Source organism: Bubalus bubalis, chromosome 14 (genome assembly GCF_019923935.1).
Source record: "Bubalus bubalis isolate 160015118507 breed Murrah chromosome 14, NDDB_SH_1, whole genome shotgun sequence".
In the NCBI taxonomy this organism is placed as follows: Eukaryota; Metazoa; Chordata; class Mammalia; order Artiodactyla; family Bovidae; genus Bubalus; species Bubalus bubalis.
Genome location: NC_059170.1, coordinates 76618423 through 76637581, shown reverse-complemented (window position 1 = coordinate 76637581; position 19159 = coordinate 76618423). Strand labels below are relative to the sequence as shown.

The 19159-nt window shown below is 39.5% G+C and overlaps 1 protein-coding gene across 8 annotated transcripts in view; it reads right to left on the bottom strand.

Moving 5' to 3' along the window:
• Positions 1–19159, bottom strand: part of TASP1 (taspase 1) — a 278804-nt gene that overhangs the window by 149477 nt on the left and 110168 nt on the right. For 7 of the 8 annotated variants that reach the window (XM_025264569.3, XM_044928287.2, XM_025264568.3 and 4 more), the window contains 2 exons: positions 11268–11387; positions 5487–5565 (listed from right to left, as the gene is read on the bottom strand). In XM_025264569.3, coding sequence (XP_025120354.1) covers positions 5487–5565; positions 11268–11387 — 199 coding nt within the window. The remainder of the gene's footprint in view (positions 1–5486; positions 5566–11267; positions 11388–19159) is intronic. The other variant, XM_044928288.2, reaches the window with a different exon arrangement.

Sequence of the window (19159 nt, the reverse complement as noted above, 5' to 3'; positions counted from 1 at the left end):
TTCCCCCTCTAGTGTCAGTGCCTTACATGGGTATATTTTGTTCTAGGATATTATGGTAAATGTACAGGCAACAAAAGCAAAAATAGACAAGGAGGTCTACATCAATCTAAAAAGCTTCAACACAGCTAAGGCAATAAGCAACAGTATGAAGAGGACACTTATGGAATGGGAGGAAATACTTACAAACCACATAACTGATAAGGTATTAATATCCAAAATAGACAAGGAACTCCTACAACTCAATAGCAGGAACAACAACAACAAAAAAAACAAGATCAATATTAAAACATGGGCAAAGGGCTTTGACATTTCTCCAAAGACATAGAAATGGTCATTAAGTACATGAAAAGGTGTTCAACATCACTAATCATCTGGGAAGTGCAACAGAAAACCACAAGATATCACCTCACACTTGTTAAAATGGATATTACCAAAAAGACAAGAGACAAATGTTGGTGAAGATGCAGAGATATGTGAACTCTCATATATAGGAGGTAGGAACGTGGTTCGGCTTCTATAGAAAACAATATGGAGGTTCCTCAAAAAACTACATGGGACTATCACAGGACCCAGCAGCTCCACTTCTGGGTATTTATCCAGAAGAATTGCAATCAAGATCTCAAAGAGGTATCTGCACTCCCACATGAGCTGCATCATTATTCACAACAGCCAAGATGTGGAAACAACCTAAATGCCCTTGGACAAATGAGCAAGTAAAGAAAATGTGGTATATTCATATAAAAATATTATTCAGCCTTTAAAAAGAAGGAAATCCTGCCACACACGATAACACTGATGGACCCAAAAGACATTATGCTCAGTGAAATAAGCCAGTCACATAAGGATGGACATTGCATGATTCCACTTAAATAAGGGACCTAAAATAATCAGACTCATAGAAGCAAAGAGTAAAACGGTGAAAGCCAGAGTTTAGGGAAGAGGAAAATGGAGAATGGCCATTCAAAATTCACAACGTTTCAGTTATGCAAGATGAATAAGTTCTAGAGATCATAGGTCAGCTCATTAAATCCTCATGGATATTAAGATAATGCTATTCGTGTTGTATAAATAGCTACTTGCTAGGATGTCTCAGCCAATGAATCAAGAATCTGAACAAGAACCTACGTATTTCCTTTGCTCCCTCTCAAGCTCAGCAAATTTCCAAGATGCCAGAACATTAGTCAGAGTTTGCAAGGTGAGCTCCTGCCCTCTAAGTTCTTCCCCACAAGATGCTGGATGTTATCCCTCAGGCTAATAACCACATCACCTGTCTGGCCTTAGGAGAGTCCTACCTTGACCATAACTAGCTATCTTCCCTCTGTCTTTCACTAATCATCTACCAAGAACTATAAAACTAAAATGTAGGCCAGGTCTCTGGATTCTCTGCAACAGCCTAAGGCATATGTCCTTTTTTTTTTTTTTTTTTTTTGACCAAAAAATTGCAAAATTCTGTGTTCCACCTTTCTTCTGACTTACTCAGCCAACTCGGCCATGTGTTTCCATCGTCTACCTCATAGCAACAGCCCCCGGAGAAATAAGAGTGAAGCAATCACAGATGGAAAGAACTGGAGACTTGCTCTATTATCCCCATGTTCTGTTGGCTGATGACTTGTTGTTCAGTCCCTCAGTTGTGTCTGATTCTTTGTGACCCCGCTGACTGCAGCACTCCAGGCTTCCTTGTCCTTCACCATCCCCTGGAGCTTGCTCAAACTCATGTCCATTGAGTCAGTGATGCCATTAAACCATCTCATCCTCAGTCATCCCCTTCTCCTCCTGCCTTCAATCTTTCCCAGAATCAGGGTTTCTAACAAGTCAGCTCTTCGCATCAAGTGGCCAAAGTTCTGGAGCTTCAACTTCAGCATCAGTCCTTCCAATGAATATTTAGGACAGATTTCCTTTAGGACTCACTGATTTAATCTCCTTGCAGTCCAAGGGACTCTCAGGAGTCTTCTCCAACAGTTCAAAAGCATCAATTCTTCGGCACTCAGCTTTCTTCATGGTCCAACTCTCACATCCATACATGATTACTGGAAAAACCATAGCTTTGACTAAACAGACCTTTGTCAGCAAAGTAATGTCTCTGCTTTTTAATATGCTGTCTAGGTTGGTCATAGCTTTTCTTCCAAGGAGCAAATGTTGTTCAGTCTCATGGCTGCAGTCACCATCTGCAGTGATTTTGGAGCCCAGAAAAATAAGGTCTGTCACTGTTTCCATTGTTTCCCAACTATTTGCCAAGAAGTGACGGGACTGAATGCCATGATCTTTATTTTTTGAATGTTGAGTTTTAAGCCAACTTTTTCACTCTCCTCTTTCACTTTCATCAAGAGGTTCTTTAGTTCCTCTTCACTTTCTGCCTTAAGGGTGGTGTCATCTGCATATCTGAGGTGATTGAGATTTCTTCTGGCAATCTTGATTCCAGCGTGTGCTTCATCACCTGGCATTTCACATGATGTACTCTGCATAGAAATTAAATAAGTAGAGTGACAATATACAGCCTGACTTACTCCTTTCCCAATTTGGAACCAGCCCATTGTTCCATGTCTGGTTCTACCTGTTGCTTCTTGACCTGCACACAGGTTTCTCAGGAGGCAGGTAAGGTGGTCTGCTTTCCCATCTCTTGAAGAATTTTCCACAGTTTGTTGTGATCCACACAGTCAAAGGCTTTAGCATAGTCAATGAAGCAGAAGAAGATGTTTTTCTGGAACTCTCTTGCTTTTTCGATGATCCAACAGATGTTGGCAATTTGATCTCTGGTTCCTCTGCCTTTTCTAAATTCACCTTGAACACCTGGAAATATTTATTTCACATACTGTTGGCTTGGAGAATTTTAAGCATTACTTTGCTAGCATGTGAAACGAGTGTAATTGTGTGGTAGTTTTAACATTCTTTGGCATTGCTGTTCTTTGGGATTGAAATGAAAACTGACCTTTTCCAGTCCTGTGCCACTGTTGAGTTTTCCAAATTTGTTAGCATGCTGAGTGTGGCACTTTAACAGCATCATCTTTTAGGATTTGAGATAGCTCAGTGGGAATTCTATCACATCCACCAGCTTTGTTCATAGTGATGCTTCCTAAGGCCCACTTGACTTTGCATTCCAGGATGTCTGGCTCTAGATGAATAACCACAACATCATGGTTATCTGGGTCATTAAGATCTTAGTCCTTAAACTTAAGAAGGCTATAACATGATAGGCTGGGCATCAAAGCTAAACATCTACACTAGATATCTTAGACTAGAAACCTAAAGTTATCTTTAATCATATAAAACTATCTTCAGTGGATATGAGATGGACAAAGAAGGAAATATTCAAGGGGAAGGGTGAAAGACCTTACTTTTACAATTTAAGCTTACCCCTCTATTGCATTCTACTTAATAGACTCAAACCCATAAAGCACACTCCTATTCCAACTTTCATATCACCAATTTAAAAAAGAAGGGAGATGGACAACCCCAAGGAGACTGAATTTCTTTCCCAAAGTGACACAGTCAAGTAGGCTCTCAGAATTCCAGCTTAAAGTAGAATTCAGGTCTCCTAACATGCAGACATAAGAGAAACATTTAAAAAGCAACAAACCAACTTGCTGAACTACATATTGACCAAAAATAAAAACACCACACATGATACCAACTGATACTTCTTTAGGAAAATGAAAACGAAACAATGAATCACCTGTTTTAGACTTTGATTTATTCAAAGACCACAATTTTCCATAGACATGAGCCATACTTAACTATGCATACATAATTATGCATTAATTATGCCATACTAATTCCGAAGTATTATGTGTAAAGATTTTTATGTACCAGCAATATTAAATTAAAAATTAACTCATATGATTGATTACCTTTGCTCATCTCTTCAAATTAGAAAACAATTTTTGGTCTATTATATTAGTATGATTTAGATTCAACATTAATTTGTGTTTGGACTTCACCTCAGTGGCTCAAAATCAAATATTTCCACCAATGCAAGAAAAGGATCAAGGTCACGAAGCTGCTACAACAGGTGGGCACTTGAGGGGTCTGAACTAACAGGGTCAGGTCAGAAGAAATGGAAAGAAGATACAAGTTTGAGAATGGTGCCAAGAATTCATGTCTGACTAAATAGGTTATGGAAAGTTAAAGTCACTCAGTCACATCTGACTCTTTGCCACCCTGTGAACTATACAGTCCACGGAATTCTCCAGGCCAGAATACTGGAGTGGGTAGCCATGCTCTTCTCTAGGGGATGTTCCCAACCCAGGGATCGAACCCAGATCTCCCACACTGCAGGTGGATTCTTTACCAGCTGAGCCACCAGGGAAACCCAAAATAGTGATGGCAATAAAAGAGGCAAAGAATACAGGAGAAAGGTGGCCACAGTGTGGGAATAAGGAAAAAAGGTGTTTATCTGTGCTGCTGAACCTCATGTGCATACATGACACCCACAGGGATGTGTCCAACAGGAAGGCAGAAAGGACTAAGGTGGACTTCAAGGGATAGACATGGAAGCCAGCACTCTAAGAGATAACCACTGAGACAGCACCAGATCACCGAGAGGAAGCCCACAGTGAGACGACGAAAGGCTGGCAGAGGCCCACGCCCGGAGCTACTAGCAGTGGGAAGAAGACGGAGCAGGCCAAGGGAGTGGGACAAACCAGGAGAGGTCCAGGATATACACTAGCAGTAGAGACCCCAGAGAGGCAGGAGTAAGTAAGAGAGGAGGGCGACTGGACTGGGTGGCTGGGCAGAAAACAATGCGGAAGAAACCAGAGAGAGAAAGGAAGGAAGGGCAGCCATACCCACCCACCCTCCCGAGAAAGCCTGAGGACATCCAGCACAAAGTCTTAGGATTCGGACTTGAGAGATGACACAGCAAAGCGGGTGAACCAATATTATTCTGTCAACCGCATATGTCAGCCACATCATGAGCTTCAAGTACATCTGGCACAAGCATATGAAAACCTGGATCTAGACAACAACCATTCTGCCCACCCAAATCCACTCTCCCAAGACACACACACACACACACATTCCTGAATGATAAAGACTCTTCTAATACAAATACAAAAAGAGGACCTACATTTTATCAAAAGTATATGCCATGATATACATTTTGAAATACACCTTGTAAGATTTATGTCAACATTTTACTCAAGAAATGACATCTTAGTCTTTTCAATGCCTCGCTACTTTTATATCATTTTGACCCAAATTTGGCACTATCATGAGTCATTACGGGGAAAAAAATCCATTAAAAATATAATTAAATTTTAGTTAACCCCAAAGTTGTATTGAAAATGTTAGCAAACCATTTACACTGTGATACTTATGTTGTGAAACAATTCTAAAAAATTCCCAAGTATCGAAGATCTTTCAAGCATCAACGTTCTGATCCATGAGGTGTCTTAGCACAGACTTTGTGTTTACATAAAAATGCTGTTTTCAATCAATAAATGACCTACGAGGTTGAAGTAATGAAAAATGGTCATGAAAGCAGCAAATACCTGAGGTACTCACAGCTGTGGAGTAGGGATTATGAGCTCCAGTATTTTCAGCCCAGCAGCCACATCCATAAAGAGCAGCCTGGGGGGAAAAAGGTAGATAAATATAAATACAGCATTTTAAGAACATTATACATAATTGCTAGCTTTCAACAGAAGACAGAAATTATACCCATCTAATAAAGCCTCATCTAATAATGATGTATAGCACATGCGTGATAACCAGAGGTTGAGTAAGACCTACCCAGACAATGGTCCTAACACTATCAAAACTATTTTCAGCTAAGGATTAATCTAAAATTTTCAGAAAAGAGAAAAAAAAAAAAATTCTTCATCTTATCAACAGTAACTTCTTCCTTTCCAGAAAACAATCTTCCCTCTGCTGTAGGCTTGTTGGGTGTGCCTCTTCTGGACCCTTGAAGTAACCTCTCAAACTAGGTGTGTGTCAGTCAGATTACTTGGGGAGCTTAATAACCGTGGGTCCCCAGCTATATTCCTGATGGTCTGGAGGCTGTCCCGGGAATCAGCATTGTTAACCAGGCCTGGAATTCAGGTGGTCCCCCTGCCACCCTCCAGTAAACCTTGCTTCAGGCTTTAGTGCCTTTTTCCTCCTCCTTCAGGATAGAACAAGAGGAAATCCAACTGTTATGCACCAAAGGGCCCAGTATATGCTCACCACTGCTCTAGATTCTGCCAGATAGAAAGAGAGGCAACAAAAAGGCCTGTTCAAGCTAATCGCTCTGTGAGGTGGCAGAATAAATTTATGTGTCTGAGACCACCAGGAACACAAAAAGTTACTGCAGTTTTATAAAATGTGATAATCATTCCCATTTTGTTCCCAAGTGTGCCACCCAGAATGTCTGGATTCACCTCTTCAATACGATTTCTCTGCCTTTGCAAGGGGAATCACAATTGCTAACTTTTCCATTCCTTAGTTAGAAGCAGAATTCAAAAAACCCTTAGATGGTTATTGCAGAGAAATACAAGGAGGCGTGGTCAAGAATGTTTATGATCACCTGTTTGATAAGAGCAAAATATTAGCGGTAAAGAAATGGCTAAATAAACATTGGCACAGCAACATGGGGAATTTACCGCAAAGGTTAGAAAAAAAGAATTAGAAAAAAAAAAGATACTTAAGAACTATTACAGAAAAAAACTCCAAAACACTGAGTTTTAAGAACCATTACAGAAAAACTCTGAAACATTCAGTGTTAAAAAAAAATCCTACAACAATATATTCAGTATTCTCGGTGAACTTATGAAGGAAAAAGGTACTCCCACAAAAATAGCACTCTATATTCTAGGAACTTATTTAGGAGGAGTGGAAGCTAGGACAGAGAATGGTAACCAGACAGATTTCAATTTTCTATGATGGTTTATTCCTTTTACAAGGACTTCAGAATTATTCTGCATAGAACAGGGGTTTTCAGGAAACAGTCCAGGCAGTTCTGATACCAAGAACTTCACCACTTCATGTGGGAAAATATACCCATTTCAGACCCTTTTCATTGGTGGGCAGTTCTTCCTTCGATTGCTTTAAGGAATATCCACTTTCTTGTAACTTCCACCCACCAATCCTGGGTCTACTCTCGGTAAATACTTTAACCTCCCCCTAAGAGTTCTCCAAATTTGGCTTTTCTAATGCCCCGATTCCTCTTTTCTCTCTCAAAGAATCTGTGAAAAGTGAAAGTCTCTCAGTCATCTCTAACTCTATGCGACCCCATTGACTATATAGTCCATGGAATTCTCCAGGCCAGAATACTGGAATGGGTAGCAGTTCCCGTCTCCAGGGGATCTTCCCAACCCAGGGATCAAATCCAGGTCTGCTGCATTGCAGGCGGATTCTTTACCAGGTGAGCCACCAGGGAATCTGTGAACTGTTCCCCAAGACGTTGAGATGCACACGCCCACTCCACTTCCCTAATGACCCTCTTTGAGAAATGACCCTAAGTCCAGAATAAGGGAGATGAAATCTAACCATGTTCGTGTGATCCAGTTGTCACCCATCGCTGTCACTGAGAAGACCTCTCTTAAAGCAGAAACAAGAACTGAATGCAACACCCCTAATATGGCAGACAGTAGGAAATCTATTACTGCCTATGAAAACACCATGCTTCTAAAATAAACAAGACAGCTGGGTGAGGGTGGCAACTGAAAGTCCTTCAGAAGTGATTCAGCTCATAGATTTCAGGAAAGATTGGCAAACCTGTGGGCTAAGCCATTCAACTGGTCCTACCTAGGATGGATGCTGGGTCAGCCAGAGCCTCAGAGAACACGCGGCCTCAGTGAAAGGGCCCAACCTTCCTTCACTGAAAACCCTGGATATTGGTCCCCTTTCCATTTCTCACAACTATCTTGACCTGGAGTTCTGCACCCAAAAAGTAGTAAATAAGACCACAAGGACACTCCTTGGAAGCCCAGTGGAGGTCATGAAAAGAACGTTTATTCTTACTCTTGGTCTCCTTTCTCAGCAAATTTCCTTTATGCTACCTCTCCTCAATTTCATGACCTAAAGTTGTCTTCCTTCTTCATTTTCTGAAACAGGCTGGGCTGAGACAGTGACAGGTAAGAGAAAAGAATCAGAGACTGTCCCTCTCCTATCCACTCTGTTAGATAAAACACAACAAACTTAAGCAGACCTTTAAAAACAAAAAGCTTCCTTCTTTTTAGTAGTAAAATGTTATCAAAGCTACTGTTATGCAGTAAAAGCAGGTCATGCAAATGATGATAGTATAATTACCATCTACTCTTCTCTGGGTCTTTGTTTCCTTTTTTATAAAATAAGGATATGTAACATGCACTTCACAGTGATGTAGGGTCACGGGAATTAACACTCGTGCTTCACACAGCCAGCAATTAATAAATAGCAACTGCCACGTTATTAGGAGGGACTGTGATAAGTGACTGAAATGCACAGTATCATTTAATCTTCTAGAACTTTCTGAGGTAGCTATTTATCCCCATTTTACAATTGTGGAAAATAGAACTTCAGGCGTTGAGTAACCTGTCCACGTGAGGGGACTCGTAAGTGGGGAGGTAAGGTTAGAATAAAGTTTACCAAAATCCCAAATCCACACTCAACCTCTAAACTCAACCGCCTGTTTTCATGTGGGTCAGGTAGGGTTTGGAGGACAGTAGAACATAATAATTCCTTTTTCATGTCACATTTATAAATTCTATTATAAGCTTTGGAAGGAATGATGCTAAAGCTGAAACTCTAGTACTCTGGCCACCTCATGCGAAGAGTTGACTCATTGGAAAAGACTCTGATGCTGGGAGGGATTGGGGGCAGGAGGAGAAGGGGATGACAGAGGATGAGATGGCTGGATGGCATCACCGACTCGATGGGCGTAAGTTTGAGTGAACTCCGGGAGTTGGTGATGGACAGGGAGGCCTGGCGTGCTGCGATTCATGGGGTCACAAAGAGTCAGACACGAGTGAGCGACTGAACTGAACTGAAGGAAGCAAGTGAAGTCTTCTTTCCAATTGCCACTTTAGCATCTGAACTGTTATATCTATAGCAGGGTAAAATGTGTAATATGCTAAAATTTAATAGCTTTTTGTGCATTTAAAATGTATATAGGAATACCTAGTTTTAGCACATTTTTTAAAATATGAGTCTTTGCTTTTCAAAGACAGTTTGCTTATGTATTTTGTTTCATTCTATTCTGCTTGTCAAGAAGGACAGCCCTCTACCTCTCATATGATGCTTCCATGTTTCCAGGCTTGTTGCCTCTCTTCCATCTGAGCAATATAACCCGATTAAGCAACTGCTTTCCATGTAAGCAACTTTACCCTCTCCTTCACACCATTTCCTGATTTTTCAGCCTTCAAAAACTGTACATTCATAAACCAGTCACGTGGGGCAAATTAATATGTAAGCTTTTTTTTTAAACTGAGGTACAACTGACACATATTTTATTAGTTTCGGGTAAACAGACTAATAATTCAATATTTGCATAGAATGCAAAATGATCAGTTAACATCCGTTAACTTCCGTCAGCATACACAGTCGCAGAATTGTTTTTCTTGTGATGAGAACTTTTAAGATTTACTCTCTTAGCAGTTTTCAAATGTGTACGTGTAAGCTTTACAGTATTTCTTTTTCCAAGACAACTCCATGTTCAGTGCGGCAGAATAGCTTCAAGATTGGTGGGTGTAATATCCTGCTAACATAGTCCAGAACTATCCTTGGTTCTCTTGTTGCTATTTTGCTAACCAAGACAAACAAAAACCAGTGAAAAAGTCATGGGAATGGCAATGCGATGAAGGCGGCTTTGCTGGCTTTTCTCTCTCTTTCTCCACCAAGGCATCCAGATCTGATATGCCAAGCTTGGTTTTCCTATTCCAAACTTGACAAATACACAAGACTTTATTATGTGGAAAAATACCATGACCAGACAAAGACTTTTTATACTGAGTTCAAAGTGTTTACACATGTTGAGTAATCATGTTCCATAAATCCCCTTGCATGGCAGGCAAAGAGTAGCACAAAATTAATTATTCCTCCCTCCTCTTCCCACCATAGCACTATGAGCGGTTTGTCCGCCATAAAGGGCAGGTCACAAAACATCACCAGGGGCTTTGCAAGGATGTCCTCCACGAATCAGATCACCCTGCTCCGAGCACTCACTACCCACCGTGTCCAAAGCAACTGTGACGTGGACTCTTCTTCAAACACAAGATACAAAGCACAAAGGGCATGCCAAGCAGCGCTCCAAAGGCAACGTGAGATCCCGGTACTGAGCTCACACACGCCCCACGCAACCGTGACACTTTAACAGACTCTGTGCCGTGCTGCCTTGCTGTGCTGTGTACTCGGTCATGTTCAACTCTTTGCAATGCCATGGTCTGCAGCCTGCCAGGCTCCTCTGTCCATGGCATTCTCCAGGCAAGAATACAGGAGTGGGTTGCCATTTTCTCTTCCAAGAGACCTTCCTGACCCAGGGATCAAACCCGCATCTCTTACATCTCCTGCATTGGCAGGCAGGTTCTTTACCACTAGCGCCACTTGGGAAGCCAACAGACTCTAAGGGCATCCAATTTGTTTGTTCACTCAACAAATATTTGTTAAGCCAGTAAGTAATGTGCCAAGTTGGTATATACTCAGAAAGATTATTAGATCAAATGGATTGTTAAATTTCATTCTTAATTTAGTGCTAAAGGCTGGAGATGGGGAGTTGGGGGTGAAGAAGATGTACAAGTGAGCTCGCAAAAAGCCAGTTGCACATAAATTCAGCCTCCCTCATACCTTGATTTCGTGAGTAGTATCATGTGTTGGTGACTTGAAATACCAGTTAGTCTATAAAACAGCTGAAATGCTTAATCAGAGAAAGGATTAGAGTCAAAATGCTACTGTTCCTTGAATAGAGGAAATATAAAATGCAACTCTGAAACCATTTTCCCACCTGAAAAGCAAGCAGTCATATAGTCAGGTGCTCACTTCTACAGAGAATGACATTTACAAAGAATGAACATGGGACTCAGTGCACATTTATTACATACCCAGGCCAGTACCCAGCCTACTGAAAGTAGTCAAACACACGATTATGTTTGTTTGGTTATAAAGATCAGTAAGAACCCTAGTATTCTGAGGTGGGTTTTCATTTTAGAAAAGATCCTAAACAGGCAGTTGATGATTTATACTACCTAAGTGTTAAGAACAATACCATTTGTTTTTTCTAAAGACAATAAAAAAATGTCTCTACCGGTTCAAAAACTTGTGAGCTAGCAAATTCTACGTTCAACTTGTGAGGCTAGTTTAAAAACCTCAGTGTTCCTTACCTGCCCAACTCTCCCCGGATGTTTCAAGGCCAAGCCTCCACTAGAAACGGCGGCAGCCACATTCCCTTCATGGTCCACAACCACAGCACCCACTGTGTCCAAAGGGCCTGAGTCGTTCTCCTGTGGAGCAAAAGGGGCCAGAGCATTCACTACGCACGGTGCACAACAGTCATATGACCACACAGCACTTCAAGGACAATCGTGACACAGCAAAATCTGAGCTTATCCTTAGCTGGAACATTCGGCAATCTCCTGAAATTATCTATTGTCAAGTTGACGCTTAAATCCGGTTCAAGTCAAAACTTATTTTCCAGTGAAAGATCCTGAGCCAAGAGTGTCTGCTTGCTTTTCTCTAATAAGAAGCCTAACATGCCTTTCAAAGGGAGGAAGAAAACAACAGTATAAATTGTAGTATATCACTGCATCACCTTAATCCCAAGAATTCAGTTCACGACTGAGAATCTGGAAAGGAAAAGATCTATGGTATAAATGAACTAATAAATGTTCTTATTTGTATTTTTTTAATATTATGCAAAAATTTCTAAAAGTAATATATTCACCACAATAAATGAAGAGAGTGACGTTCAGTCTTGAACTAGACCATGCTACAGTTTTCTTTAAAATTTCTTCCTTGTGAGACACTTGATGGCAAAGCCCCTTCTCTGCTATGTTAATAATATGGCTGCCACTCATACGGCAGAAAACTGCACGTTCCTGGGAGCCACCTTTGTGTTCCTGGGTCTTGTTCCAGGCCTCACACGCTTAAGGCATTTCACACACATTGACCATGAGCAGCTGTCTCTTGCCTCGAAGATTTCTGGGTCACCTGTGCAAGGCAGACAAACTTTACACTGCTGGATAAAAATCAGAAGTAAAGGAAGTGGGAAGGAAATTTCATGAAAAATTACCTTTTTAGTATACTAAAGGAGGGCTGTTATAGGTCTTTAGGTTCATTGTGGTCATGGTGGTATATATTTTTAAACTCTAGGTTACTGGTGCCCTAGAACCTGAGAACCCCATCCTCACCCATACCCCCAAGTCTGTATCAGAGTCAGGGACAACTCCATGTTCAAAGAGACTTCTGGTCCATGGACTCTACTTTTGAGAAACAAGGTCTGATACTATCCCATAGGTCATGATCAGCCAAATGTCTGCTCTACTCATTCTAAGGCAAATAATTTTACAGGCACAAATCTGCTGAAGGAGAAACTTAAACCACCTAAGACCAACATTATGTCAGCATAAAAGATTTAAGCTCTGTCTTGTTCCACTACCAATTGGCAGCATACGACCATGAACACACTACAAAGTATTTTAAAACATGATCTTATCAATCTTACTGGTTCTTTTAGAAACAGACTACTCTCATACAAATAAAAAGGCACGGTAGAATAACCTTCCTCAAAAACAGCAACAACAAAGTCAGGAAAGGGTATTCTTTATTAGTCCTTTTTTATTAACTGTGACTGCTGATCCTACTCAAACATTCTATAAAACAGAATTTTACTGAGGGGACACATAACATATACACAACGATATGAATTATCTGTAAAAACAATTCTCTGCATTTCGAACAGGATACCGTGACTTTGACTTTCATCCCTTTGAACCTTACTGTACAAAGACATGGAAGGATTATACATAGATGGATTTACTATAACCTGTTTTGCAAAAATGAAAAAGCAAGCAAAAGATAGAGAATTCTGTTCCAAATTAAGCTAAATATTCCTAATGGCTTGCAACACCTGCAAAAATCAGAATTACTTCATAAAATATTCAGGTATTAGTTTATAGATTTCACATACTGAAATGGAAACTGAAAGATGATGAAGTAATATTTAAGCATTTTTATGAAGTGCAGGTAAATTGAATGAAAGACAAACAGTGGTATTTTGGCTATAATAATTTCACCGAGCTCGTGTATATAGAAAAGAAATCTTAGAAAGTTTAAAAAATATACAATGACTGTTATTATATAGAGCTACTGTTATACTCTTACACTCCATAAATACTTAGAAGTATAGGCACCACATAGATACACACAGACCTAATGTCCTTGACTGAAATATGCTAGTTGCATTAATTTTTTGATAAAATTGTTATTAAAAAGCAATGGCATAAATTATAGTTCTTGTCAGATTAAACACATGTGTATAAAGTTGACATACAGATTCCATGTGTCATGGAATAGACAAATAAAACTTTCTACAGTTAACTAATGATCTAGTCATCTCTGTTGAACTTAATGTCAAACGTTTTCATTTTTCTCACTCCAAACTGGAGATGGCTATTACATAGTTATTGTAAGAATTAAATAGAGTAACACATATAAACTAATAAATCCCTTAGAACAAAGTGTAGGTACTTTCCACATGAAAATTAAGTCTCTAACCTGCACTAACTCTGAAACCTGCCAAGAGACATCATCTATCAGTTACTTATCTCATTAACGTGGTCTTTCTTCTGTATATGCATGAGTACGTGCATGCTAAGCCGCTTCAGTCACGTCCGACTCTGTGTGACCCTATGGAACATAGCCTACCAAGCTCCCCCGTCCATGGGGTTCTCGGACAGAATCCCATGAATACTGGAGTGGGTGGCCATTTCCTCCTCCAGGGTTTCTTCTGTACAGAATTACTCAAGTATCAAATAGATAAAATACAAGAATAATCTTTTGAGTGTAAAAAAGTGCATCCTGAATCTGATGTATGGTGAGATTATCCCAATATAATAATAAAGACAGAAATACATTTTATTTTTAAGACATCAAGTCTTCCCAAGGCACCCTTGTTAGGCTGCTGAGTAGCATTATAATTGGCCTGAGCTTCCACTTGAGAAACATAGCTGACTTAACACCTTCCGTGATAGCACAGTAAGTGCAACAGAAAGCTTTCCCACCTTCAAGCATCCTGAAGGTGCAATGATAGATCTGGGTATGGGAAACCTAGACGGGCTCCACATCTGGCTCCTAAAGCCAGTCCCCTGCAATAGTGGGGCCTCCGTGGGCTCAGAGTATATCAGCTGTGTGTATAAACGAAGGAGAACTTAGCCAGAATTATTTGCTTTCATGTGTCTGGCTTGGCTGAAACCAAGGAAAATTTGGATATAAGAATACCCAATGACTTTTCTCTTCTCTCTTCAGAAAATCCCGCTTCTGATGTCCAATACTACAAATGATGTTTCTGTAAAGCTACAGTCAAGATGTCTATTTTTAAATAATCCTTTATTCTTTGCTTAATAAATATACATTAAAATCTTTGTAGCACTACACAGATTAGTGCCAAACATATCTACAACAGAGAAAAAAGTTTATTTGGTAAAAATCTTTGCTATTAATTCCCTAAATCATTCACCAAAAGTAAACAGAAACATTTTCAGCTCAAAACAAAAATAAAGTGTGTTAACCATGCTTTTAAGGGGCTTTAATATATCTGAATTACAGTTTTAACTATAAATTCATATCATAACAAAGTTCCAGAGGATTACCTAAAAATTCCAGTCTCTCAAAAGTAGCAAAGGACAATGTTTTCCAACTGGCAGAACTCCTATACAGAGTTCTGGGGCTGCAACATTAAAGGTAGAAAATGCATTGGTTTTAATCTCAGTGTTTTGTTTTGTTTTCTAATAATATTACGCATAATGTACTATGGGATTGTTTTCTTCAAAGTGGAACCATTTGGGAGCCTCAGTGTACATGTTGAATGAGCATGTGTAAGTGATGGCAGAGATCAGATGAACATACTCATGACTTAGATTATTACACGACTGAACTACAATGGAAGCACTGTTGTTGCTGCTGTTGTTTAGTCGCTAAGTTGTGTCCAACTCTTTGTGAACCTCATGGACTATAGCCCACCAGGCTCTTCTGTCCACGGGCTCTCCCAGGCAAGAACAGTGGAGGGAGTTGCCATTTCCTTCTCCAGGGGATCTTCCTGACCCAGGGATCAAACCCACATCTCCAGCATTGGCAGCAGGTGGGTTCTTTACCACTGAGCCATCTGGGAAGCCACAATGGACGCTTTACAAAGGTTTAAAACATTTTTATTCTTATTCATATGTTGTTTAATTAATAGTATTTAATTTGAACTCACAATGAACGACTGGTTAAGAATAGCAACCTAAGATATACTGGAGTTGAAATCAAAATTGAGGAATTTAAGAAAGATGATAATTCTGATAAGTTCCTTAAAATAAAATTAACTAGATTATTAAATTGCATTCATTTGATCAAAATACTGATAGAATACATCTCAATGACTTAAAATCAGTTTAAAAGTATAATGATGAATATATTTAATTTGGCTTCTTGTGTTTCTGGAATAAATATTAATCACAATTTTAAAATTCTAATTCAAAAAAATTTAACTCTAAATTAAATATACACACCTAGCTATGACTCAGCAACTATACCCCTAAGTATTCACCCCAAACTGAAAAACTGAAACTGTTAGTCGCTCAGTCGTGTCCGACTCTGTGTGACCCCATGAGCTGTAGCCTGCCAGGCTCCTCCGTCCATGGGATTTCCCAGGCAAGAACACTGGAGTGGGCTGCTGTTTCCTTCTCCAGGGGATCTTCCTGACCCAGGGACCGAACCCAGGTCTCCTGTACTGCAGGCAGATTCTTTACCAACTGTGCTACAAGGGAAGCCTATTTACCCCAAGAGAAAACAAAATATATATGACAAAAGACTTGCCAAAAATGTTTATAACACCTTAGTCAAACTGCAATAGTTGAAATCTGGAAATAATCCAAATGTCTATCAAGAGGGGAATGCGTACACAAGATGTGGTACTGGCAACAGTGGAAGACTGTACAGGAATAAAAAAGGACTGGTGATATGTACAACAATATGGATCATTGTTTGGATGTATGTTGAGTAAAGGATGCTGGCCACCACACAGTAACATATAACATATGGCCACCACACATAACATATGACCTCATTTATCCGAAGTTTTATTTAGAACAGGTAAAACTATGGTGAAAAAGAATCAGAAAAATAGTTGTCTTGGGAGGGAGGTGTGGACTCTGAAGGGATATAAAGAAACTTTCTAGCATAGTAGCAATGTCAGATCTTGTTACATGGATGAATACACATAACAAAATTCATCAAATTATACACTTAAGATTATGTGTGTTTCACTGTTTTACCTTAATCAAATCAACAGCTGATGTATCTATTTTTGAGTATACAACACAGGATTTGAAATGTCAGATCATGATCAAATCTTTCAAATTTTTCCTAATAGCACAACACAGCTATATTTATATAACATTTAATACACATGTGATTGCAATTGTAAAGGGGGGGGTGGTGATGGAAAATAATGAAGAGATGGTAAAATGAATGAAAATCTAATGTACTCTCAACTGGAAAGAATAGAGAAGTAAAAATATTTAAAGAGAAAATGGCTCAAATTTCCCCACAATGGATGAAAAATAAGAATCTACATCTCCAGGAATCCAGAGAAGAAGGAAAGGAGCAAGAGAGAAAGGAAAGTTTACGACAGTGGAGTGACAGCAGAATTTCCAACAGTCCAGTGGGAGCCAGAAGGCAGTGGTATATTTTCACAGAAAAATAACTATAAACCTAGAACCTAACAAAATTACCTTTTAGGAACAAAAATAAAACAAATACATTTATAAATCAATAAAATGTGTTCACCACCAAGAGACCTACACTTAATGAAGTCCTAAAGGATCATTGTAGTTAATACTGCAAACTGACCTCCTTCTAATACTCCCTACCACCTCCTCATGAGCATACCTAATATTCTTTTCTCAGCTCTACTTTATCTTTTTTCCATAACATGTATCTTCTAAAATATAAAATTTATTTTCATAATATTTAAACTGCCAAACTCCTCCAAAAGACTAGAAGCTCCACAAAGGCAGTAATCTTTGTATGTTTTACTCACTAGCATAAGCGAAGCGCCCAGAAAAGGACTTGACACCTGAAGTAGTCAAAATATATTTGTTGAATGGATGAACAAATAAACAAATGAATAATATACTTTTAAGAAAAAGGAAAATAACTGCTGTGATCTAAATGTGCCCTTCCAAAATTTCACCTATTGCAATCCTAACCCCCACAGTGATGGTATTGGAGGTAGGGCATCAAAAAATGAATAGGTCATGAAGGCAGAGCCTGCATGAATGAGATATGCCATTGTAGAAGAAGCCCAAGAAGCTTCCATGCCCCTTCTGGCATGTAAGGCTATAGCAAAAAGATGGCCATCTAGGAAGGAGGTCCTCATCAGATATCACATCTGCCTATGCCTTGATGTTGGACTTCCCAGCCTCCAGAACTGTGATAAATACATTCCTATTGTTTGTAAGCCATCCGGTCTCTTGTATTTTGTTATAGCAGTGTAAAAGGACTAAGACAATAATCCAAGAAGGAAAAGGACACTCGGGAATGAAACAAGGAATGAGCAAGCAAATAGAATGGCAAACATGCATGTAAATCAAAATTAATATTGTCTTCAAAAATAATAATAGTGTATTATTGGGCATCCTTGGTGGCTCAGTGGTAAAGAATCTGCCTGTCAATGCAGGAGACATGGGTTCAATCCCTGGTCCAGGAAGCTCTTACATTCCAAGGAGTAACTAAGCCCATGTGCCACAACTGTTGAGCCTGCATTCTAGAGCCTGGGAGCTGCAGCTACCGAAGCCCACAGCAAGGGAAGGAACTGCGACGGGAAACCTGCACACCATGACTAGAGTAGCCCCCGGTCTCCACAGCTAGAGAGAAGCTCGAGTGGCAGTGAAGACCCAGCACAGCCAAAAAAGTAAGCACAATTATTAAAAAAAAAAAAAATAGCGTATTATTAGACGATCAAGATGGGGTTTTAAAATCTGGCTATGTTATCACAAATACACCTGGAAAATAAGGACATGAAAAAGCTGAGAGCAAAAGGACAAGGGAAAGAAGAGAGACACCCCGTGGGACCAACCCAAACAATGGAACTAATTAACATCAAGAATACCAGTTTTAAGACAAAAAGTTAATAGGACTAAAGGATGTCTACATGGTAAATACTGAAAGTTTAGATAAGCCAGGGCAATATCGTAATTCTAAATCTGTATGTACCTAAAATGAAAAATAGCCTCAAATGAACATAAAGCAAAAACAGAGCAACATAATGAGATAGTGTAACACATTTTTCTTAACCATGAATAAGGAAAATGACTTAAAGCAAACAAACAAACAAAAATTCAGTAAGAAATAAAAGATCTGGGGACTTCCCTGGTACAACACTGGATAGAAATCCACTGGCCAACGCACGAGTTCAATACCTGGTCCAGGAAGATTCCACACGCCACGGAACTAAGTCAATCTGACACTACTTCTGAGACCCCACTCTAGCGACTGCAAGCCGCAACTCCTGAGCTCGCGCTCTAGAGCCCAGGCTCTGCAACAAGAGGAACCATTGCAATGAGGGGCCCATGCACCACGAGGCAGAATAGCCCCTGCTCACGGCAACTAGAGAAAGCCCTCGTGCAGCCGCAAAGACACAGCACAGCCATAAATAAATAAATACAATTTTTAAAAAAGAAAAGGTCTGAATAGCACATTAAAAGGCATTCACGGAATTTTGCTCCAATTAGAGAGAAAGCATTGTTTTCAAACACAAATAAGTATTTTTAAAAATTGACCACACATTAATCCATAAACTAAATCACAGCAAATTTCAAGAAACAATATCAAACAGAAAACACTCTCTGACTACAATACAATTAGGTTAGGAATCAATAAAGGTAAATAAAAAATTTTTTTAAAGAAAAAAGCACTGCTAAATAACTTATGGATCAAATAATCCATAAACAAATAAACAAAAATACAAAATAACCAGTAATAATAAAAAATATTACATTTCAGAGAATTCCCT